Source organism: Onychostruthus taczanowskii, unplaced genomic scaffold (assembly GCF_017590055.1).
Source record: "Onychostruthus taczanowskii isolate IOZ18803 unplaced genomic scaffold, ASM1759005v1 scaffold343, whole genome shotgun sequence".
Lineage (NCBI taxonomy): Eukaryota > Metazoa > Chordata > Aves > Passeriformes > Passeridae > Onychostruthus > Onychostruthus taczanowskii.
This window is the reverse complement of record NW_024500828.1, coordinates 10,318-36,048: the sequence shown is the minus strand read 5'-3', so window position 1 is coordinate 36,048 and position 25,731 is coordinate 10,318. Positions and strand designations below refer to the sequence as shown.

Below are 25,731 nucleotides of genomic sequence, written 5' to 3'. Positions count from 1 at the left end.
TCCGCTTTCCTAGCTTTTTACCTTTTTAACCGTTTTGCTCTCGCCAAATATTGATTAGTGTTTCAATTTTATCAGCACGAATCACCCCTATTTATCACATAAGCATGATATATTTATAGATGTGCATAGTTGTATAGTAAGATGAATATGGATATTTAGATACATAGATTGCTGCTTGTGTAGGTCTAGGCTGCATTTTGATCTCTTTCCCCCCTCGGCTGCCATTTTCACCTCTTGCTTTTCCCCCTGTGCCCCCTCTGTCCCCTCTCCCTGTGCTGGGTCCCAGCTGGCGGCCGGGCTGGGCGGAGCAGCAGTTCCAGCCCCGGGTGTCCCTGGAGCGGTGAGAGCTGCCGGTGGCCCCAGGCACTGTCCCCTGAGGAGCTGCTGAAGGACGGTGAGACTGAGGGGGCTGAGGGGGCGGTGGCGCTGAAGGGACGGTGACCCTGAGGTGCTGCTGGGGCTGAGGGCTGTGGGACAGCTGAGGGCCATGGTGGCACTGAGGTGACAGGCAAGTGGCACAGGCTGAGGGGGTGGCGGGTCTAAGGGGACGGGATGGGTCAGAAGAGACCGAGGGGGGCGAGAGGACTGTGAGGGGCTGAAGAAGCTGAAGGGGGCTGGGGCTTTGCCGAGAGCATGGTGGGGCTGAGGGGATGGAGGGGCCAGCAGGGAGCACAGAGGGCTCCGGGACTGCAGCTCTGCCAGGCCTTGGAACCAATTCCAGAGCCTCCGCTTTTGCCACAGCTGCAAGGAAGACCTTGGGAAGAGGCGGAGACTGCCGGGAGCCAGCAGGGAGAAGCTGAAGCCCAGCAGCAAGAGCCTCCTTGGCCAGTGGCCGCTGCTGGTGGCTAGCACCCACGAGATGGAGCTCTGAGCCTGATGATGGGCTGGGTGAGCATAATCCCTCCAGCTCTTTGAACTCGTTTTTTTTCCTTCTTCCCTCCTACAGAAATGTGGAGCTGTGGGTGTGTAATCCATTTTCTTATTGAATGAGTGCTTATTTAAAATGTCAGTTTGAGGTCTTTCTTTCCCTTTCTGTATCTCTGGCTTTTCTGGTTTGCTCTCTTGTCCACCTCAGGCCCTGCTGGGTAAGAAATACCAACTCATGAGTCTGACCAGAGCGTGTGGCCCAGTTGTGAACAAAGAACATCAGGTCAGCTTCACCCTGTTGCCCTGCTGAAAGCTGTGGGGGGGCAGGGATTATTGGTGGACTCAGATGGTTTGTCGTGACATTGAATAGGGATTGACCCAGATAGAACCATGGTCAAGAATTTACAGGAGTTTGCTGAAGATGTTGGGGTAATTCTACCATTCAGCAGTTCCTGTAATTGTGGCAGGAGGTCAGTGTCCTTCCTGCAGCCCTGGCACAGACAGCTCCCAGTATATTTAGAGGCCTGGAGACCAAATGAGTCATCAGAATGGTCTTGCACACCTTTGCAAGGGATCCTTTGTTCAGGAAAGTTTTTCATTATTTTTCTGCTCAGGTAGAGAGCGGCAGCGCTGATGTCATGCTGATGGCAGCTGGGGAGAGGCAGAAGTTGTCCTTCTTACTGCAGAGGAAGATTGCAGTTGCAGTGTTTCCCTGGGCTGTACTCCAGGTGCTCTCAGTCCCTGTGTCACCTGCAAGGCTCAATCCTGGCAGCTCCAAGCAGATTTGCTCAGAGGGATTCTCCGGTGTCCCCAGGCCCTGTGGTGGGCTTTGAGCCCCTCATCCCAGCCCTTTGGAATCAGTAGAGCTGGTCCTCAGGGACCTGATTCAGGCACTGCTGGAGACTGGCTTTTGGTGCACCAAGCTCCTGATGGACCTGGTTTCCTTCCACCTGGTCTTGGTGTAAGGAGTTCAGGCATCACCCCAAAGCAGGCTCACCTGTAGATGTGCAGGAGCAGGTGAAACATTTTGGAGAACAAATTGGAGCCTCTTATTCCCCAGAGATGCTCGAAGCATAACTACAAGACTAAGGAAAGGGATGAAAATGCACCTGGTTAAACCCAAAGTAAAATCAGCTGTGTGGGGCCCTGGACAAGGAAGGCAAGAAAGCAGAAGATCATGTATTGGAAAAACTCATGTCTTTAGAGCTATGCTTTTATCCCACAGGAGATACGTATGTCAAGTCAGAGAGAGATGAATTCTTTTCTAACAAAAAACTTATACCATTTTCTTACACCTTAAAAAAACCTGCGTCTTGAATTTCAGCAGCTGTCAGTGATGTTTAAGCTGCCTTTTTGCAGCTGAAAATCTGGCTGATGAGATCAAACCCAAAGGCATCTTTTCCCATACCAGCACCTGTGACAGTGATGACAACAGGCTAGCAGGCAGGGCATGGTTTTTAGCAGCTCCTGTCCCCACATGCACCAGAGAGATTGAAGTCAGGGGGAAATGTCTCTAAAATCCTTGTCAGCAACAGACGTTTAATCCCCAAAAGCAACAGGGAATAATGGCGTTATTAAGCAAGAGGTTGTGCTCTCAGCACCAGGGTTCAAGGCTAAAAGCTGTCCAGCATTTTCTGCTTGGGGTAACAACCCTGAAATTTCCAACCTCTCTGTCCCAGTTCTCCTCCTGTCTCTCATTTTGCAGTGTCCATGCCTCGGGAGCTGGTGAATGGAGAGTCAACTGCTGAATGCTTCAAAACCCAGCTTCCTAGGATCAGTCCTAATTGTCTAATTTATAACTACCATGCTTTCATGAGGATTTCTCTTCCCACCAGCTAACTGGCTCAGAACAAAACAAACCATCATTATTCCTGCCAAATTCAGAGTGGCCTCTGGAAGAAAATTCTTTTTTCTGGAATGTTTTCTTTCTAAAGGATATCCATGATAGTCAGGGCATGTGATTGCTAGGCTCCAGAGTAATGGTGAGCTGCCACAAACAGATCTGCTGACTTCCAAATCCCCAGTAGCTGGGTCTTGCTGTGCAAACAAAATCTCACGTATTTTGTATGCAACAGAGTAATTTAAAGAAGTTTTAAAACCTCAGAATTATGTGGATGTGACAGAAAACATTTTGATTCTCTTATGAAACGCAATTTTTTTTTTTCCTGTTCATTATGCTATTTTGGTGTAAGTTGCAATAATGAAAAGAAGGATGTTATGAAAAACTAATTTCTTAGTTCTCAGGGCTACATTTTAATGCAAAAATTCTGTGCAATTTGTGGAAGACTTAGCAGCCTTTAACATAGCAAGTGTTCTATTAGGCAGGCAACCTTGGATATTTGATCTACTTAAAAAATCACAGTACCTTCATTTATCTCCCTTAGAATTGTGTGGAATTGTTTTGAAGAGAAACAGAGTTTGTAATCTTAGGAGAATGTAGCTCAATCTACACAAACATAACATTTTTTTGCTGGTGTTCTGAAAACTCTGACAGGGGATATTCTGATATTTATTTATTTATTTATTTCTCTACAATAGTCAGGCTTAGAGGACTAGCAGTACAATTCTCTTTTCTAAAGCTGATGTCAAATTGCCGTTGTGGTAATTGTTCGCGTGGTAGTATGAGTGGTTAAAAAAATCAGTATTTTAGTATGTTGACAAATAAAGTAAAGCATGTCTCTGCTAGAGGCCATGATGGTTTTGTGATACAGAAGAGACTAATCTTTGAGGCTTATCAAGTAAAAGTATATCTGCTTAACTGTGTTCTTAATTCTCCACAGTTTATAGACTTAAAAAACTGCATTTAGGACACCACGAGTTCACCTTCAGACAATGTCACTTCCAGAGAAGCTAAGTGGTGAGGTTCAGTTCTGGATTTTTAAGTCTAGCAGTTTAATTCCTGCTTTTGTGGCTTATTTATTTCCTAGATGCCTGAAATGATACAATTCAGACTGAGGAAGAACCAGATATGGTGTCACACATGCAAGCTGTCATAGAGTGGTCAAGAGCCAGAGACAGTTTCTGCCAGCACGTAGGAACTCTGCCCAGGAGGCACAGGAGGATTTTTCACCTTAATTGAGGTGGTAGAGATTGGCTTTAAGTCTTACCATGACCCCTGTATTTTATAATTTGATAAGGGTTTGATCTTTGGCACAAACCGTTTGTCTCTCTTTAGTCTGTACAAAACTGCCAGTTGTGTGGGAACAGCAAAATTCCACAAATACAGACTTGGGTTAGAAAATCAGACTGCAGTCTGCTCCCTGAACTGCAGAAGTTTAGCAAAATGACACTGCTAGGTAGTAAGTGAAAGAACATTTCCCTCTGTTGCAAAACTACTCTGCATTTTCTGCCAGCTGTGGAATTGAATCTAGTGAAAAGCTGTTGTTCTGCAATGGTCAATGCTGACTGTAACCACTGGACTTGTGATGTGAAAACTGACAATTTATGTTTGGAGCCACTAAATGTCTTCTGTGATGTAGAACTCAAGAGCTATTTCACCTGCTCATATGCTTTACTGAAGATTCTTAAAGTCCTGCTAAAACTGGTGTCTTAATAAAAGTGGTGTCTTATTAAAAGCTGTAGTTGGTAAAAAACATATTTTACCTCAAAACCAAGGATGATGAACTACTAATATATGAAAATGGAAGTCGAAAATATTCTCTGAATTTTGTTAGACTGCAAACTGTGCCTGCTTGGAAATTTTTCAGGGACTTTGTGTGGTTTTGACTGAATCTTCTGAGAGCTTTATACTATTTCAAAAGATGTCTAATGCTTTTTTGGCCAGTACTTAATATTATGTTCTCTGTTTTAATGCTCTAATACACATTTTTCATTTCCATAACATCTTTAATTTGCTAATGCTTATGGTGTCATATAATTTCTGCATGGTATGATTTTGGGTTTTTTTATTCTCCCCCACAGCCCCCCCACATATTCAGTTAAACAGAATAGTTAATTTCATAGTTAGTCTATCCTCTGAGTAAATTTTAATGTGTCATTGCGTTATGATTTTTTGTTGGTGGATATTTCCACCAACAGGAGAGCTGAAAGAAACAGATTTCTTTAACTCTGACTGCCATAGAAACCAATGCAATTTAATGAAAGTCTTAAGGGTTTTTACAAAAGTAGTTATTCTCTTGCTTCCATTCTGTGTGGTCTCCATGAAAATTATATTATAACTCACTAAGTTTAAAGAAGCCAACTGACTCCCCTGCGTCCTACTTAATTGCAGACCAATTAAATGGTTACCCTTTCCATAGCTCTTGTTTCTTGGACCAAGTCGTCCCCAGTTTTCAGTTTGGGTTTTGCTTTTTTCCCTTGGTGCTGTCTGGCTTTTAGCTATTTTCAGCTGAGACTGATACTTCATTCATCATTTCTGAAAAAAATTATTTTTCTTTATTTCTTCTGTGTTTTCCCCCGAAAGGGAGAAAGAAGAGGGACGCAAACCTATTACATGATGTCACAAACAAGGCTTTATTCAGCTTACAGATTTTCTGGCTGTTCAGGTTCTGCTTATTTCCAAATCTTCTTACTGCAGGAACTGAGTTGCCCTAAAAATAGTGATTTTAATTGTTGCTGATCTCTTGCTCTTTGAGCCATGTTGCTTGCTCTGGGTATGGCTCTGGTAGTAAGTACTGAAACCTAATAATGAGCTTGGGGTTTTCTTGCAGTGCATGAAGGTTTTAATGATTCTTACAATCTTTTAATGATCTCCTACATTTATTAAATACATAAAATATGTTAAGAACACAGCACCTTGTGGAACAATTTCTGATGGCATATAGCTCTGATGTAACAGATGACTTCTGCCTTCTTTTTAAATGGCAATATACTTACTATTTATTAAATTATAAAATGTTTATGGTCTGCAGCTAAAACAATGAAATTTCATCCTTTAACAGTAGTAATGTCTTTAGAGGCAAGATTTCATCTAAGTTACCGATCCCCTTGTTGATAGCATTTGTGTATCTTTGGCCAGTCAAAATAAAAATCGTGAGAAAACATAAGTCATCAGGTGAATTTTTGGTCATGCTCTGAATAAAATTATTTGTCTTTATTTCTTCTGTGTTTTCCCCAGAAAGGGAGAAAGAAGAGTGACGCAAACCTATTACATGATGTCACAAACAAGACTTTATTCAGCTTACAGATGCTCTGGCTGTTCAGGTTCTGCTTATTTCCAAATCTTCTTACTGCAGGAACTGAGTTGCACTAAAAATAGTGATTTTAATTGTTGCTGATCTCTTGCTCTTTGAGTCATGTTGCTTGCTCTGGGTATGGCTCTGGTAGTAAGTACTGAAAACTAATAATGAGCTTGTGGTTTTCTTGCAGTGCATGAAGGTTTTAATGATTCTTACAATCTTTTAATGATCTCCTACATTTATTAAATACATAAAATATGTTAAGAACACAGCACCTTGTGGAACAATTTCTGATGGCATATAGCTCTGATGTAACAGATGACTTCTGCCTTCTTTTTAAATGGGAATATACTTACTATTTATTAAATTATAAAATGTTTATGGTCTGCAGCTAAAACAATGAAATTTCATCCTTTAACAGTAGTAATGTCTTTAGAGGCAAGATTTCATCTAAGTTACCGATCCCCTTGTTGATAGCATTTGTGTATCTTTGGCCAGTCAAAATAAAAATCGTGAGAAAACATAAGTCATCAGGTGAATTTTTGGTCATGAAAAACATTAATTGTGCCTATACACAAGTCTAGGGGTGAAGTGGTCACTTTTTATTTAGAAAGATCTATTAATTAAATGACAGTACGGTGTTATTTCTGAAAAAAAATACTTAATGTAGACAAAGGTATGGATGGTATTTTAGTATTTACATTTCTGTATTATATGATACCAGTTTAGTGCTTAATTTAATCATGTTTCTTTTATCAGTGTATTTCACATTTTTTGCTCATAAACTCTTGCACTTTTATCTGGAGAAAATAATTATTGCAGTCTTACATACTTAATGTGAAAACGAACATATCAAATAATGTGAACACTGGTTTTCAAAAACTGAAATAACTTAAAAGTTTTCCAGTTTGAAGTGATAATAATTTTACTTAAAATTATTTAACTGGTTAATAAATACTTTTAAAATGTAACTATTTATATGTATGTGTATATGTACATATTTATATGTGTGTGTGTATATACATAAATAAATGTATATATTCTATGTATAAATTTTTCACTTTATATATAGAAACTTGGTGTTGACTCTTGTTATTGTTTGTGGTGACTGAGGGCTAATTCTGCTAATTGCCAAGTAGATTTTGTTTTAACTAAAATAGTAGTGGAAATTATGATAAAACAGGCTGGTTTAGAGGACCAAACCTTCAATTTGTGTTGTGGTTGTGGTCAGTTGCATGTCTATAATTTGAATGTATGTATCTCAGAAGAGAAAGTGTGTAAAAGTGGGGTTTTTCTCACATCTGTGCATTTGTTTCATGACAGAGATGGTTTTGAAATGGCAACTAATGTTAAAGAAATGAGACTTATTGTGGAGACAAAAAGCTTGCCAGTTGTTTTAACTTACATCATTGGAATTATGATTTTAAGCCTTCTGGAAGTTAATTATCAAAAAGTATGGAAGTTCATTATCGGAAACAAAGATACTGAAAAATAAAAATGAATGTGTTATGCTTAAATCAACTTTGTTAATCCAAAGTGAATCTCTCTTTTAAGTTCCTGCTGCCACATCTCTCATATCTTGCAAAATAAACAATTCTATATAATCCTCTCTTCAAAGAGCAATAGTAAGATGAAAACTGCACAAAATAATTTTACTTATGTGAAGGTTTAAAACTCTGGACCCATGATTGGGTAATTGAAGAAAAGAAGTATTAAAACTTCAAAGGAATGCTCATGTTTTTTTCAAAACACATTTTTTCAGCTCAGATAATGCTATAGAAGGGTCACAGTTGCCTCAGGATATAAATCAAATAGAAATGAACACTGTTGGAGATCTGAGAAGAAAACTCCATAGTCTGGAGAAATTTGGAATTAAACAATCAATGCAATCAAGAGGTAAGGACTTTTTTTGTTTGTTTGTTTGCTTTATTTTACCCTTGGAACAAATGTAATTTATTTCCTTAAATGCAATTTGTTTCCTTGAAATAATCCTCTCATCAGGTGAATCAAAATCACATTCAGTAGTTGGAAAATAACCAAGTAGCACTGTACAGACATCTTATGCCTGTCCATAGGAACTGATATCACTTTTAGTGTCATTGCTAATAATTGAAGGTGTGTGTAAGAAACTTGAGCACTACACAACACTAAAGTCATGCAGAAGAATATTTTGCACCCCCAGCTTTGGAATTCTCAATGTAAGATGTGGTTTGTTTGTTTGAGGGTTTTAATCCCAGTAATTCCAGGGATCTATTTTACGGAATCACCCCACCACTGATGGAGCAAAGGGAACATGACAAGGGCAAGCCACTGTGTAAAAAGCAGGAATCTTTAAATTAATGGCTAGGGAACAACAAACTGAGATTATTGGCTGTATTCAGTAGAAAACAGATGAATGAGCGCCCACAGCAGCTGCCCCTAACAAACTGCTAAGAGCAGAATTGTTACTTATAGCAGTAATAAAATTCAAACTAAAGAAAATTTTAATGAAGTATTTTCTCACTGCTACTTCATTTGGGTACTAGTTTGCCACAAGAGCATCAGGGAAAACCCTTGCAATGGGGGTTAAATTATTTCCCATGAATGGAGCTCCTGTTAATAAGGATGCTGCTGCTTTGTAGATGTTCTGAAGAAATGCATGTTTTACTTTCCACCTTCTTGAGTTCAAATGGCTTGAATGTGGTTTCCTGGGTCCAGTTTTTGGCAGCAGTGACTATTCTATCTTTCTTACACCAGATAAGAACCCTTTTTGAAGCCTTTCCTTTGTTTTGTTTTTTGTGTTCAATAGCATTCTGCTTGACTGCTGAACATCATTGGACTGAAGTTTGTGTTTACATAATGAGTTACTAGGTGTCTGATAATCTAGTATCCCAACACAACTGCTTTTCTAGTTGTTAAATACAGTTACCAGAAAATTGCCTGTGGAATATAATTGCAGTTTTTATTTTCTTAAGGCAGAGTATGTTTGGAAAAACAGAGAAGTATGTTTAAGGTACATGAAAATGATCTAGGAACAGGATCAGTCTGCATTAAAAAAAAACCCAAAAAACTATCCAAAATGTGCAGTTTCAAGACTGTATTTCAAGTTCAGATGGGATATGATGGCAGCTGTGAATGCAGTTTCTGAAATATTTATTTTCTAGATGTCTCGCTATGAAAAAGAAATAACAAAATTAAGGTTGGAACTTGAGAGAGGAGTTCTTTGTCAACATCTGGAGAGTGAAATGTCATTTGCTAGAAGAGAAGCTCATATACAGATGTGTTCTGCAGAGGATGAACTGTATGATGTAAAAAGCAAGGTTTTGGAACTTCAAAGTAACTTTCAAAAGAAAAAGAGAAATCATAGACCAGGGGCTACATCAGTCCCAAGTCATTAAAACAAGCAGAGATTGCACAAGGCTTTACAGTTACAACTTTTTTGAGTGTCTTATTTTCTGATGTCTTACTCATCTGCTTCTGTAAGCTCATAAGAGTTTATAAAACCCGTGCTGTCTAATATGAATTAAATATAACCTGCTAAGCCTATCAATACCTTTATTTTCCTCTTGCTCCTTACCTTCTGTTATTCCTTCCCTCAGTATGTACAGAATTGTAATAAAGGCGTCTCTCTCCAATTCCTGCTTATCAGAGAAAGATTTCTCACATTTAAAAGCTGGAGGGATGCTTTTTTTTGTTATCTCAGTAAGTGTAATACTGTTTAAATTTAGTACAGGTATAATATTGTTTAAATTTACTACAGGAGATGTATTTGTGAACATTTGGTGTTCACTGAAAAGACTGGAGCACTCCTGGAGTTTGTAACCTTACAAAGGTGGAAGGAGACTCTAAAACTTGAAAGTGCACTTGTACTACCATTTTTTTTTTAAGATAATAAGAAATCTGCACTTCCATTCATTTGGAGAACACACAAATTACAAAAATCTTGGTTGGTTTAAAGTTCTCAAACTCTTTTTTGTTGTTGTGGTTTTTTGTTTGTTTTGTTTGTTTGGTTTTTTTTGTTTGTTTGTTTTTGTTTTTTTTTCTTTCTGGTTTTGTTTTTATTGTGACAAATGTCAAAGAAGCCAAATAGTTGTAATGTTGCTTCTCATTTCTTGTTCAGTTTTTAACTTACTGCTTCTTCTTCCTGGTCTCTTGGAGCTTTGCTCACCTCATGTAGTGTTTTTGATACAATCTCAACTTAACTTCTTGGACAGAGCACCTCACTTGTGCCCTGTCTTCAGTATTTTCTCCAAACTGTTCTTCTGCTGTCCTTCTTGAGGCTTGACTTCCTGACATCTGACAGGTCTTCTCCATCATTGTGTCATAATTCTCTGTGTTTTCCCCAACATGTCTCTTCTGGTTGTTTCACCCTTCTCCAGCTAGGAAGAAATTTCAGAAGAATGGGATGAATTTGAAATAAAAATCTGTTAGAAAGTGGTGATCACATAAATGCCAACATAGTTAGTTGTACTCAGTAACCTTAAAAGTTCATACAAAATATTTTGACTGAGTTTGTGAAATGAAGCAAAGTTCCTAGTAAAACTGCTTTTAGGAAAAGAACTTTTCCTTGGCATTTAAGCTTTCACAGAGAAGTAGATCCAGTATTTCCCTATCTTGGGGCAGCTGCTGGGCTGAAGATTTAAATCTCTTAAGCAGCAGTAAATTTCCCCAGAAAAGCCAAGCCTTTGCTCATTAGCCCAACCTGCCTTAGGTTTTCCTGGAGTCATCTTCATGTGGCAGGTGTCTGATTTTACTGTTACTTAAACTGAGCTTGAAATTAATTGATACAGACTCAAGTATCTCATAGATATTTGGAAATAAGCTAACCAAGTGCTGCAGAAAATGGCAATTAAGTTCCCCATGCTATAGAGGCCTCGCTTGAAGGAGTTGAATTTTTATTCCTTTCCAAAGGGAGATGAGCTTTAATTTGTAGAAATCTCTAAAGCATTTCTGTCCTTGTGTGAAAGATGCTACAGAAGCACAAAATGTGATTGTTTCTCTGTAGTGAAACTGGAAGTGTTACTGTTCCAGTGTTTCACAGGATATCACAATACACAGAGGAACTTATGTTCATTATAGTTTAATTCTGAACATGCTTATTTGCAGTGCTATTTGCCTATTTGTCTTTATCCTTTTTTTTTTTTTTTTTTTTTTTTTTGGTAAAGATCAGTACTCAATGACAAACATCAGCAGAAAGCATCAGAGACTGAGAAAATGGTTCCAAGTGCTCAGTGGCAATGGGAAGAGGAGCAACAAAGATTTGCAGTGGAGAGGGATTATATCTGCAAAGTACACCTTGCTGAACTGGAATTCCTTTTGAAAGAAAAAGCTGAAGCAGAAATAACTTGTCAGGTGTGATGTACTCATAGATGGAAAGTTCCATGAGATGCTGGCTGAAAGATTTTTTGGTGCAAAGTGTATGGTGAGTTAGGGTTTTTCTGGTCCAAGGGGAAAAAAATCTCCCCCAGATAGTTAAATGCTGCAGAATAGTTCTGAAGATGACAGCCTTATGGAGTTACACTTAGTGTGTAATGCTGGTTTGGGGCTTTGATGGAACATGTTGTGGCTGTTTGTCATGGCGAACACCTAACCCAAGTTATCAGTACACAGTGCTAGTGAAAAACAGAGGAGCTTGTGGACCTAAGGTCCTTCTCCAAACAAGCAGAAACACAAGCCAGTTTTCATTCAAAGCTGATTCTTGTAAAGATAGGGCAGGAAGTAGGCTGTGAAGAAGCCTACTTTTAGAGAGAGTTTTCTTTTTTAAGTTGCCAGGTGCAGCAGGGTAAGCTCTGAGTTCTGGCTAACAGCAAGTGGCTGAGTTAGTTTGAGGAGGCTCTGGAAGGGTGTTGCCTTCTGTTGTGTACAGTGTTTTGCAGAAGCTACCTTCAGAGAGTTTAATGCTGCAGCAAAATATCAGTGTTGAAAAAGTATGTTATGCTCTGTCAAGTGATGTTTGTCCTTGAAAAAGGACAAAAGGAGCAGGAGACAAAAGGCTCAGGACTTTGTGTTCTTTGTCAGTTCCCTGGCAGTGTTCTGTGGCAGTGGCTGTAGGGGCTTTGTTGGTCAATGTATTAAAGCTACAGTTTGATTAATTTATTTATTTATTTTGCTTTCTGAAGGGAAGAAACCTGTCTTGCTGGACATGCAAAGCTAGAGGATTAGCTTAAATTTAATCCAAATTCATATGGACTATGGGGATTCTGTAGCAGTGACTTCATAGAGCTGCAGTGTCCAGTAATGTCACTAATGCTCCCAGCCTGCAGCTTAGTTCAATTTCTGTAAGCAGAAATTGAAGTGGGGACCAGATTATTGTATTCTACTGTTGACTTCATATTTCATAAAGTTTTTTAAAGTAATTCAGTTTCTAGATAGAAGAAAATCCTTTTTGGAATAGCAGAAATTAAAATTATGTCGTCTGTGGGCGTAACTGTTTCTAAAAACATATGATTTGAAGTTTCAGCAATCAATATCATAACAAAAATGAACTTTTGTCCCCATGCACAACTTTACTAAATGCACTCTGTTTCTATCATTGCCACTGAGCTGGTAGACAGATGAAATTGGAAGGGCTGTACTCCTTTAGGGAAAGATTTCCTGTGGAGATCTGGCTCTGAATTTAGTGTTACCACAGAAGGTCATGTTCACAGTGATTTTTGGGCCAACACAGATTTCTTGGTGGTGAATCAAAAGCATGTCTGCTGTTGGGTAAACACTTCTGTTGACATGTGCTGGTGTCTTAGATTTTAAAATTCTAACATCATCTTCTGATGCAGTCTCCATTCCTCTGTTGAACTTTCTACTGAAATAGTCTGTCTTAGAAAAAGTACCTCTTGATGTATTTATTTATTCATTTACCTGTTTATCTTTAGAAAACTAATGTTACCCTGCAAAGCATAGACAGGAAGCTTAAGGATGTGGAGGCAGAGCAGCATGGCTGCAGCAAGATGCTGAAGCTCCAGGCCAACCGTCTGGATTTCAAGGACAAAAAGCAGGAGAGACTCGTCAATGAATTGAAGGTAAAGCTTTCTGCCTGCTGCTGGGAGTTGCAGCAAGCACTGGCACAACTGAGCAGTTTCATTTTTGAGGGGTGAAACCTCTGAGTTAGGCTATGAGTGCCTTGTGTTTGATTAACAAAATGCAGGAAAGGTGGATTCACAGGTGGATGCTGTGAGCCTGACCTGAGACTGGTGTTTGAACTGCAGATGGGAAGAGGTTTATGTCACTGAAAAAGTACTCTTAGCAATATAGAGGCATAGAGGGAGTATTTGTGCAGGATTTGTGAATTTTTTTAAAATTTATTTAAGCATGTTAAGCAGATAGATCTTGTAGGAGGAGGCAAAGCTTAAGCCTTTTGCTGATGCTGTTGTGCAGCAGGTTTGGTAAGCTCTGTGCCGTGACTTTCTCTTTAATAGGCCTTCCACAGATCTCTGTTTCTCAATTATTTTCCTTTTGTGAATGTATGAGTTTTTACAGAGTTTAAATTTATTGCCAACAACTCGTATGTTAGCATATTTTATTTATTTATTTTTCAGTTAATGTTTCCCTAACTGAAGTGCTTAGAGTCAGGATTCAGTCTCACATCCTTGCTACTTTGCCTTACCTGTCCAAAATTAATGATTTCACTTTCATCTGTGTAATCTTAAGTGTCTTAAATTACTTTTAATATTAATGACTTTTTCTTGATCTTTGTTGCATCACTTGAAGGCAGGAGTCATTTTGGGGTGTATTTGTCTTTTCAAATCAGTCATCAGTCAAAGTGAGAAGATGTTTTTGATAGGAAACGGTGTAGTTAAAATTGCATGTGAATTTCTACTATAGCAGCTCTGTAGTTACTGCTTTTGCTAAAAGCATTTTTTCAACTGAAGTACCATGTCCAGGCCTTTATATGGAGATAGGTATCTGTGAATATAAAAAATGAGCAAGAACATAATCCTATGTCAATTTCTTTAACTAAAGAGAAAATGTTACTTTAATATTCTGGATATATAATTGTTTCCTTTAATTTATTTATTGATATGAGTTTTCACAGTTCCAAAGTGCAAGTAGTTCAGATATCACAGGTTGGTTTACACAGACCTAGTAAATGGAACAAATAAAGTTGTCTTTGCGTGATGTTACCATCTTTCTGGACTTAAATATTTTCAAAATGTACTTTTAGGCAGCTGCAGTGAAAATAAAGGAACTGGAGGACAATGCTGCAGTAGCAAAACTAGCACATATAGACTGTAAATCCACTATAGAAATCATGCAGGTAAATTTTAAATTAAATATTTGGTAGAAGTTTGCAGTAAAGCAGGAGATGAACTTGCAAAGGTACAATCTTCCAAAAATGTTAAGACTTCCTTGCTCCAGTGAAAACACTGAGTAGATTTTTTGCAATGATTGTCAAGACTGTAAAAGGTAATTGAAAAATATCTCCTTTATTTTTCAGGGAACTATCAAGTTAAAAGAATCAATATTAAAATAAAATGTCACATTCTTATGTTTGAGAATTCAAAGTAGCATTGAAATAGTGAGGGGAAAGGAAATGCTTCACAATAGTTAAATTGCTAAAATATTCTATTTATATAATAAATTCTATAATATGCCCTATATCTTTGGAATGGGCACTTAGGTAATTTCGGAGGTACAGTGCATACACCCAACTTCTCTAGGTGTGAGATATTAATGCATCCTGAGACTGCAGTCCCAAATGTAATTATTCAGAGTACATTTCAGTTATTACATCTGCTGTTACCAGGAAAGTTTGAATATACAAAAAAAAAAAAAAATCTTGTATGTGTACTTGAATATTAAATTCTTTTATTATTTAACTGTGTCACACAGGGTTTAATCCATTAAAGCAATTAGGGTTTATTAAAAAAAAAAAACAGTAAAAAATCTGTAAGATGATTGCTGATTGATCTTGTACTGACTAACAAAGCCTTAATAGTGGATTTTTGAAAAACTAAATGAGAAAACAAAATGGAATTTCATGTTGTTTTTCTTGTTTTCTGAGGAACACAAACAAGCATTGCCACTTCTTCAGTCAGTTATTTTCTTACGACCTTTTCTAAGTACAGGCACTTAGATTTCTGAATTATGATTAAATAAGTAGTGATGATTCAGGTTTTTTATTCCCTCTCTACTTTTACAACATACAAAGGAACTAGAACGGTAACATTCCTTGAAATTAGACATTTGTCTTTTATGTGTGAAGAACTAGGAATGTTTTCTTCCTTGTTTATGTACATGAACAAACTCCACATGAGCTTTGTTCTGAGTGCAGCTTTTACTGTTAATCCCACCCTTTTATGAGTCTACTTAATGAACAGAATTCCCCTGGAAAATTTCAGTAATAAAAATAATTGAAAACAGGAAAATCCAAATACCATGAAAAGACAACAAAATGTGCTTTTGGTCAGCATATCTATTTCTCTCTATTTTGAACTCTATGTATTGATACATTTTTACATGTGTTCAATGCTTTCTAATTCCATGTAGAATTAATAGAATATATTCACCTGTAAAAAGCAGAACAGAACAGTGAACAGCATTAAAGACCATGGCAGTTTTCCTAACTTCCTGTAACTGCTTTCTTATCTCTTGTTAGTTGAGAATTCAAGAACTTGAAGATGTTTTGAAGGGACGAGAGAAGGTTTTTCAGGGGTAGCAAGAAATGATTTCAGAGAGTCAGAAAATGCATAGGAGAGAGGAAAAAAAGGGTAAGTTTCCTTTTAAAGCCATTGCAATATGGCAGTAGACAGCTTGAGTACAACTCGTAGTTTACATTCCCTGCAATTTTCAGTCAGCAGAAAATCTAGTGCAATGTGCCAAACCAAACTAAAGGTTCAGAACCTGGCAGTCCATTAATAAGAGGCCCATATCAGTAACCAAAGGTGTTGTGAATGGGTACAGATGATAACTGGCCTGCTACAGATTATTTGCCAAACCAAAAATTTTGAAAATCATAGTTATGGTAAGGTCAAGCCTCCAGCAGTGGTTGGGGTGACTGTAGGAAAACAGAGTCAGCAGGTCTGGAAAAGATGGCTTTTCTATATACACTTAGATTATTATGAAAACATTGTTTTCCACTTCATTGAGTCAGTTGAATCTCTAAGAATTCTGTCAAGAATTTGTGTATCATTTATAGTGGGTAATCTTTGTTTTCAACTTTTGAATGGCTGTAGAAAGCTTTAAACAGTTAAAAAATATTGAAATGTGTGAGAGCAGAGGAAACCTCTTGGGATGTTTCCTGCCCAGCACAGTCTGCTGTGTCTGTGGTAACAGAACTTGGGTGACCTCTCTTTCAGCCTAGAACTACATGGGTGTGTATGCACAGGTGTTTATGTTGACTTACTCACACAAGCAGTAGTGGAGAAGGAAAAAAATTGGTTTTCCTACAAGAAAGGAAGTTTGTGGCCTGAGCAACCCATTCAAGATTCATGGTTATGGAGATGTTTTTAGTAAGGTACTTAAAACTTGAGCTGGAAAAGCCTTTGTCATCCTCTGCAAACATAAATTTTAAGCAAGCTTTTGGCTTTCCTGATACTGTGCCTAAATTCTCAATTTAGGCACAGTATCAGGCAATCTTTTTAAATTCTTCCTTGGATTTGTATCTCTGCTTCTGTCTCCTTTATGCTGTTGTTTGGTCTTGTAGTTTCCTCATCAGCTGCCTGTTTAGTCATGTCAGGCTCTTCATATATGTTTTCCTGACTGACACAGTACAAGAACAAATTAAAATTCTGGGTAGTCTGCTTTAAAAGTCATGCCAGAGTAGAGGCAAGCATGTGGAAACCTTAGGAGCAAGAACTGTACTTGAAATCAAGGTTGATGATGCAAGATGATCCAACTGACTGACACAGTACAAGAACAAATTAAAATTCTGGGTAGTCTGCTTTAAAAGTCATGACAGAGTAGAGGCAAGCATGTGGAAACCTTAGGAGCAAGAACTGTACTTGAAATCAAGGTTGATGATGCAAGATGTGACATGGTCTCTCTGAAGACAGCTGTTGTGTTAATTAAAATATGAAGAATTCTGCTTGTTATATGTAACTTTGAGGCCATATCCACATAATCTTATGAACTGTATGACACGAGGCTTGGTAACTGAAATATAACCTCTTGATTAGATTGAAAAATCTTTCTTAGAAGGAATATAAATTTCTTCATTCAATTAAGAAAGGCAAGCAACTTCAGAAGCCATGTGATGTGCTAAAGTGGTATCTGCCACATCCATTGATTATCCTTTAAAAGATCACAGTGCATTTGACAGAAGTAATTTTGGTTAAAGTATCTTATTGTGGAAACTTTCCAGTTCACGAAGACAGCATTTATCCTTAAGTGTGCAATGAAAAGACCAGGCTGAAAAAAGGAAGGAAACTGAAGAATCCTCTGGGACATTAGTGAATCCTCCAGCCAGCTTCAGCCTGCATGAAGGCTCAATAGTAAGGAAAAAAAGCCTCAATAGTAAACAGAATAGGAAAAAGCCTCAATAGTAAATAATGAATAGTAAATAGAAAAAAAAAAAAAAAAAACTCAATAGTAAGGAAAAAATGTGACCCCCATTGTTTAGGTTTTTAAAAACACACTGCCAAAATATTTACTGTGCTGAGGATTTGCTGCATTTGTTGTGCTGAGCTGTGGAAGAACTCTGCCATTCTCTTACCCTTCTTGTTATTATGCTACCTTTTAAAAAATTTAATGTGGTAACATTTGCTCTGTTTCTACTCTTAGCAATATAAAATTTTTTGGTGTTGGCTTGGAAACTTCTCCTCTTTCTCTCTCAGAGCTCTGAGCATGGAAGGTAGATGAGGTCTGTTCCCTGTTGCCAGGAGCAGGTACCTGCATCAGAGAGTCTTCAGATTTGTGCCTGTCTTTTGTTCAGTTGATGGAGCTATTTCACACTTTGTCTTAGTGTTGTCCACTGCCCAGGCAGATCTGTGATTCATGAACTGAAGACAAATGAAGTCAGAATCTTCTTTTTCCTTTCTGGGACAATAACAGCTTCTTCTATGCAAGCATTAATGTATTAAAAGACATTTGCTGGCCTAGTTAGCCTGAAAAAGTAATTTCATCAGGAACAAAAGGAATACCTAGAGAGAAAAGCCACTGTCTGCCCTAACTACAGGCATCAATGATTGCTATTTATAACTACAAAACACATTTACAAGCTGAAAATATTCTACTAGAAACCTAAAGTGCTTGCTAGCTGTTGCTGTGGTAAGAGTTTTCCTTTTTATTTGTATTCCTTAGTAAAACATATGTTATACATGACAAGAATTCAGAACAAGATTCCATTCACAATCAAGATTTCTGGTAATGGAAACAGTATTTAATGGTGGACTCAAAATTAATGTTATGTTACTGAAAGGTTAAAAAAAAAAAAAAAACATTTTCTCACTGTCACATTCATAGAGCTGGTTGTTTTAATCATTTTACTCAAAGGATTTCAAACCACAGGATTGTCCTGAGCAGGCGATAAAAATATTCATTTTTGGAAGAATTGTATTAGCGGTTCCCTTATGAGATCAGGTGTTTATTGCCTTGGATGGCTTTGCATTTTTCCCAAAGCTGTTTGTATTTGGGAAGCAGTAGTGCCTGTATGAGATCCTGTTTACTCCATTGAGATAGCTTTGATTTTGCTTCCCGAAATGAAAAAGCAGAAGACTGTAGCAGAAACTAAGAATAGATAACTTCTGATATATTGCTGTTGGTCTCTGCTATACCCATGCTTAAATTGTGTTAAATGTCAGTGTGTTCTATTACCTTCGTTTTCCCATCCTGCTTTCCTGACCTATACAGTATTTTTTCATATTTTACACCACTTTTATGCTCCCTGAATATGTTCTTTCCACTCCAGTTTGATAATCTTATATTAATTTCTGACTATGCTGATACAGCAGTTTACATACTTTGTCCTCAGGGCATTTGAGAAACAGCTTTCTATTACCTTAATTACCAAAGTCTCTAAGTCACTTGTATGTATTAAAAGAATGAAGAACTGTATTTCTACTGCATGCTGTTGTTGCTAGAATTTATTTATAACCTAAATCAATTTATTATACCACTGATTAAAATCACTGTCAATAAACAAGGCATGGCTTGCTGGAGTTTGATGGAGTTGTAGGCCTATTTTGGCCAGCTATTTAATCATATATAACCCATGAAAACCAAATTTTTAAAATAATTTAGAGTGTGTTATGCTGCCAAGCCAACTGGACAGTTTTCTGTGTGCTGTGCAGGTGTTGGGGCACAGTTTGAATGCACCTCAGAGTATTAACATGGGTGAATGAACTGCATCCATTAAGAGCATGGATATTTTTATCTGTGCCAGGTCATGGTTGTGGCCCCACAGGACTGGGATTTACTCACATACTTTATTTACATACTTTGTCTTATTAGAAAAACTTCGTGAAATCTGTTTTCTTACTCTGATGCAATATTATACAATATTATGGCTGCAATTATTAGAAATGAACTGAGGAATTTTGTAAAGCTGTGAGAATGAACTTTGAGGGCTTGTTTTCAGCTACAGGCAGCACTGCTACTACACATATGATGCACTGCTTTTAACATTGCCCAGCTACAGCAATTAATTTTCCTTTGTGTTCCAGAGGGAGCTGTCCATCCTCCTGAACTTGTACCAGAGCATGGCAAACGCCCACGTGCTTGCCAAACAGACAAATGTCCCCCTGGAGCAGTTACCTTGGACAGAGCTTTGTGCATTGTTGCATGAGAATATTGAAGCTCTGATCTTGAACTTCCACAAGGCTAACGAGAGGGTTAGTGTCCCCAGGCACCAGCTGCCTCTTCTGAGCTCAGTGACATATTCATGCCCCCAAGAGGATTTGGACGCTAACAAATGAACACCATTAGTTATGGCTTTTCCACTGCTCCGTTTTTTGCCAGGGGCATGTAGATGTGACTGGAGTGTGCAACAAATCTCAGCTCCACCTTCTGTGCAGGATATTCTGAAAGGACTATCTGATACTAGCCACAGGAACCTAATTAAAAGATAACAAATTCATCTTATTGATGAAGAAATTCACTGAACTTAGTCATTTACAGTCATAAAGCAAGTCTTTATTTTATCCTAATCCAGAGGCAAAATACACCTTCTCCAGGATATCACCTAATTATGTGTTTATGATTCAGATGTAGTATTTGAAAGAATGCCAATGTGGGTTTTTTTGTTTAATTGTAACTTTGGATTATGATGTTTTTATTCAGAAACACAATAGGAATACCTATTACAAAACATATCAATATTTGTATGAAGGAGGAGCTGTAGTTTTCTGAGTGGTTTTAATGCAAGTGAGCTTACGTGGCCTTTCTCCCCAGAAAACCTTGTAGTTTTAGGAAGGAAAAAGCCCCTTTTAAAATAACTCTGCTGGGTCCAGAGACTAAGTTATGCCACTCTTTAGGGTTTCACTTTGTGTTCTGATTTATTTCTCTTTTGAAGTAGGTGAGGGAAGGGAAGGGAAGGGGGTGAACATTGTTGGCAGTGTTTGTAGGGCTTGTGTCTTATTGTTCCTTGCTTTTTAATTAAGCACTGTTATTGAGACTGATTGTGAGGTCCCTAGGGCTCTTCTCATGTACTTAGCAACTTTTTCTGGGATTTTAGACTGTGCTGTACAAAACTTTCCTACAGTTCAGTGTAATCTGTCTGGAAGTATCTTGCTAATATTTTCTAGGAACATAGCTCAGGTGTGTGCATTTGGAGATCATTGTTGGCTTGGTTCATTCCTCCATTTAGTTTGCATGGGAGGTGCGGTGATAAATCACAAGAGTGAATCCCTTCATATTTGTTGAAAACACATCATAAACTTATGAGCTACTTGTAAGGAAAACATTCTTTATGATAGAATTCCCTGAAAGTGTTTTAAAACTTAATAATAATCTGGAATGTCTTGGCTTTTCAACAAAAGAAAAAACCACAAACAAATAAAAAATTAAAGTCTGTTTTTTAATTATACTTGGATAACTAATTTACTAAAATTTAATACAATAATTAAAAAAAAAAGGTATGAAGTGTCTGGCTCAGGTTTCCTGTAAATAGGATGACAAACATCTGCAGGGTGGTACAAAGATGGCAAAACCAAAACCAAAATATATTTGTTTCAAAATATATTTCAGTTTTGTTTTGAGAACCAAGTAATTAAATTGCCATGAAAGGGTTTTAGTTAGTTTTAATAAAAATATTGAAAAAATTACAGTTTAGATTTTATGCTGGAATAGTCTGTTCTTAACGTGAAAAGGTAAAAAATAATTTCTTCTTAAATGCTTGTCACACAGGTATCTCATCTAGAATATATTTTCAAGCACAAGACTGACACTATGAATGACCTTCAGAAGAATCAGGAGGATGCTTTTGAGAAAATGTCTGAACTGTTAAAAGCACAGGAACATTGCTGGCAGAAAGAAGAGCAATATCTTGAAGAGCAGTACTCAAATCGCCTTGCAGAAGTTCATGCAAAAGCACAGGTACGGGGCTGTGAACTTCTACTTTCTTTTTCTCTTTAAAAATTTAGTGGATTATTTCAATAGTTTAAGCCTTTTAGCAGTTTAAGGTAATTTGGAAATTTTAGTGTATGTTTAAAGTGAAAAAAAAAAAACCAACAAAACCAAACAACAAACCAACCCATCACTGTGATAATATTAACATCACTTAAAATAAGAAATAAATGACTTTGATGAAGCATTTGTTGAAGAGAATTTGGTCTTCAGCCCCAGTTGATTTCGTCTACAGATGGTAGTATTTTTTTTCTGAGGATGTTAAAGCTGTAAGATCAAATTTCCTTGTTTTAAGAATTACTGAGGGCAACAGCTACTTTTTCAGCACCATCATTTGCAGAGATTGTATAGAATAACAACAATGTGGTACCACCTGGGGATAAATTCAGTTACATATGTACTGACACTGAGAACACTGGTAGATTTCAAGAGAGTTAAGTGATTCTGTTTTTCTGATAGTACAGTGAGAAGTGCCTTAAAAGTGTGAAACTGTCACTGCTTGTTAGATGGGTTATTTGCAATTAAAAATGTTCCCTGTTATTCCACAGCTACCATTTACTGTCTTTATCATCACATTCCTTCACACCTGTTTCAATTAAAAGCATTGTGAATAAAGGAAATAGATGTTCTTTGTTATTTGTCAGTTACTGCAACTTACTTCACAGAATAATGCTGTATTTGATGCAACTTCAGGACTGGAAGTCTTTGCATGCTGAAAACTTTAATGTCTAGTTTCATGTTCCAGACTTCCTTATGTTTTTCCTCTCACACTAACTTTCTGCTTGGTAGAGCAGTGTTCTCTCTGAAATTGGAGGATGTTATTACTTTTGTTAAGTCAACTCATAAAACTGTATTGTGGGCAGACAAGTGGTGTTGGACCTTCTGTGAGCTGTCACGGTGTTGGTGGATTGTTGTCAGAAATCAGGAGTTCATCTGCAGTTGATGATCATGTGAATTTCCATCCTACCATTGTTTTGGTTTCATACATCTGATTCTGTAATTGTTTACTAGAAGAGGTACTTTCACCACCAACATTGCAAACAATTTTTGCTCCTTTAATGCATCATTTGAATGGCAAAGCTAAATTTTCTTGTAGTTCTTGTCTAGGTAAAACCATGTAGTTAATATTTCTTCCATTTTTGTGTGGTTTGTTTCTGTTGCAGGAATGTGAAGAAACGGTGCAGAAAAACAAGCAAAAACTGTATGGCCTTGAACAAATCTGCCAGCAACTGGCCCATGAAAACAATTCCATGACAAATTCATTATTAGATGCTTTCAAGGCACGCTCATCCCTGCTGGCAGCCTGTGCGCTGCTGTCAGGGGCCCTGCGTCCTCTCTACGGCCGACTGAGTGCTATGTCTTGCCAAAGAGACATTCTGCAGGAACAGGTGAACCAGCACCAATTATTGAACCAGAAGATCATCAGGCTCCTTTATGATCTCCCTACTATCGTGGAAAGCAACCAAGACGAAGGCAGGCTGAGGCATAGAAGAGCCAAGTGCCTGGTTTACGTGTTCCGAAGAGCTGTGATTGCAGTTCTGGCCGCTAACAGGCTGAGGGCTCTGGCCCGATATTCTTGTACCTTTTTCGTCTGGACAGATGGCTCCAGAGGAAGCAATGGAATTCAAGTTTGTGTGGGAGAATCCAGAGGCAGTCATAATGCGCTGCATAAATGAAATGTTATTAAAGAGTTATATCAAAATACATGCTTAGGGAATAAAAAGAGCAATATTACTATTATTGCTGGGGCATAAAGACATATTTAATGACATTTTGACAAATGTTATTTATGGATTTATGTTTTTTATATTGCTTCAAGAATGTATTTCACTCTAAGACGAAATGCCTAGCGTCGCAGTCAAAATTGCAGTTATGCACATGAACTCAACACTATCTGATATGTTTGATATTTGTGTAATGGATTTCAGAACTAGGTGCTACAGCATCTTCTCTGTGGTAAATATCTTGCAACGTTCCTGAATTATTTTTTTCTTCTTTTTGGAATTTTTTTTTTTTTTAATAATTTTTAATATTTTTTTCCTAAAAACCCACAAAATTGCTTTTTGATTCGGGTAAAATATTAGCATAGGATTTCAAAATTTTCTTTGAAGATGATGTCTACTTAGCCCTTTCTGTTGCCAGACCAGTTTATCCTCCCCTCTGCAAGGATAAGTGGTATTAAAAATGTTTTCCAAATTAGAAGATTTATCTAATTTTTTTTTTAGTCATTTTAGAAGTATGCTTAAAACAGTCTAAATTGTCCTATGTTCTTGTTTACATGCTTATTTTTGCTAAATTTCTCAAAGAGCTGGAGGCAGCAGTGTGCCATATCTTAGTGATTTACTTATCCTGCTAGTTGCAATTCTGTTTCACAGGCTTTGAAGAGGAAGGAGATGACTGTGATGAAGCAGTTGGGTGGTTGGCTAGCTCTAACCTCTATACTGCAATAATCAGTTCCATCTCAGAATTGGAGGGCGTTCTCAGCAAACAAGGTAATGTTAACTGTATATTGTTGTAGCAGAAATACATTTAAAAAATAAGTAAGTCAGGGTGGTCATATCCATTTTTATGATTTTATCTAAACTATTCAGGATCATAGCTCTGAAGAGGTATTTCTGAAAATTTATGTTAGACACCTTTGACTAGAGATTATGTCCTGAGCTAGTCAATACAAATTTTAGTGGGACTGTTTCCCTGAAGGAGTAATTTTCTTGCAGAGTAAAATAATAACTCTTTTTTATATTCTCTGAATCATCACATCTCTGTACTGTTGGAACAGATTAATTTTCTTGAACAGCTGATAGGACATTTTATCCTTTCAGTATATAGAGCCATGGAAGCAGAAGGCTGGAGAGTGTTTCTGGAGTTTATTTACAGTGAGAATTGATAGAGGCTCCCTTAGTTCATCTGCATTGATGCCATCCCTGGTTCTTTATTAACCTCTAGTTTTAGAGTCCCCACATTTTTGTCACAGAACAAAGGATATTAGAAGAGGGATAATTTATATGAATAAAGGGAAATAGCTGGAGAAAGACAAGGTCATGTATTGTATTGTGTTTTGTTATGTTATATGCCGATTTGGTTTGTTCCTTGTACCCCTTTAAGTTGTAATGGTTCTGCCCTGGTTCTCTCTCTCCTTGATCACCCCATCCGTCAAATCTCTCCTCCCTGTTACCCCTAGCAACTAATGTATCCATTCCCTCAGTCCCTCCCTGGTTCCCTGTCTGTCACTCGGTGCCCCAACCCTTCTGTCTAGAATCTTCCATCCTGGGCATCGAGTGATTGGATCAGGGGCTAGGACTCCACCCCTGCTCTACCCTCATTGGTTTTCCCTATGTGTCTGTTATCCTACCACCACACCCACCTTTTCTCTGATTTGCTGAAGACCACTTTGCCTCTCTGTATCCGCCCGCCCACTTTAAAAACCCAGATTGGAGCCCAGTTGGCTTGTCTTCAGCTGGTAGGTCCCCTGGGCATTAAACCCAGACTGCACTACTGCTGGAGTCCGTCTCTTCATTTGCCTCCTGTGGGTTAGCAGCCCTCTGTCTCTTAGCCGCGGATCCTCGTCCCTCAAGGCGAAAGCCTTAGGCGCTCCCCTGACCGAGCCCTGGATCGGGAGAGTGCCCCCGTGCTGCCGGCGGCGGCTGGCCGCAGCTAGCCGGGATGTACCTTAAGGTCAGCCGCCGCCGCTGCAGCTTGGCGCCCAACGTCGGGCGGGCCGAGACCACCACCGGACCCCACGGACAAGGATCCCGGAACCATTGGGCTCTACCCACTGGACTCTGGCAAGTTCCTCTCTGGCCGTCAAGCTACCTCTGGTAGAGCAGACCCCTTTTTGGTGGGTGGCGCTCCCAGAAGACCGGGATCGGCAGCTCCAAGCACCCACGGAGTCGGTCCCACCACAGGAGCCACTCGCCCCGGATTTCAGTTGACCTCCGCCGAACGTGAGTCCTTCTTCCCTTTCCCTTTTCTCTTTGCCCTGCCTTTTTAACTTTTCGGACCGCCTCACTCGGTCCTTTTTCTTACTGCGCAGGCCTTTGCCGGCATAGTCCGGCGGCAGGGCTCGGTGGGAGGTCCCCCTTTTCACTTTTATTTTCTCCTTCTCTCTGGGCAGCGGGTGGATTGAGTTGCCATCTTTCCAAAAATCTCTAAATATGGGTGCACGTTTCTCGGCAACTCAGAAGAGACTTTATCTCCAGGTTGCGGGCATCCTTGTTAGTGGGGGGGTTGAAAAGTTTAAGAAACGTGAAAT

The 25,731-nt window shown here is 38.4% G+C and overlaps 1 protein-coding gene across 1 annotated transcript; it reads left to right on the top strand.

The window, feature by feature from the left end:
* Window positions 1-1,257: 1,257 nt before the first annotated feature.
* Window positions 1,258-25,137, top strand: LOC121339398 (coiled-coil domain-containing protein 171-like). Its single transcript, XM_041411141.1, has 8 exons — window positions 1,258-1,296; window positions 12,854-13,000; window positions 14,143-14,235; window positions 19,580-19,747; window positions 21,261-21,449; window positions 22,643-23,140; window positions 23,836-23,971; window positions 25,055-25,137. Exons 1-8 carry the CDS (start codon window positions 1,258-1,260, stop codon window positions 25,135-25,137), a joined length of 1,353 nt encoding a protein of 450 aa, XP_041267075.1.
* The last annotated feature ends 594 nt before the right edge of the window (window positions 25,138-25,731 follow it).

Coding starts and splice junctions, on each gene's coding strand:
- LOC121339398 (XM_041411141.1), top strand. CDS start 1,258: ATGGTCAAGAATTTACAGGAGTTTGCTGAAGATGTTGGG. Junction 13,001..14,142: donor GACTCGTCAATGAATTGAAG/GTAAAGCTTTCT, acceptor ATGTACTTTTAG/GCAGCTGCAGTGAAAATAAA. Junction 23,972..25,054: donor GGGCGTTCTCAGCAAACAAG/GTAATGTTAACT, acceptor TCGTCCCTCAAG/GCGAAAGCCTTAGGCGCTCC.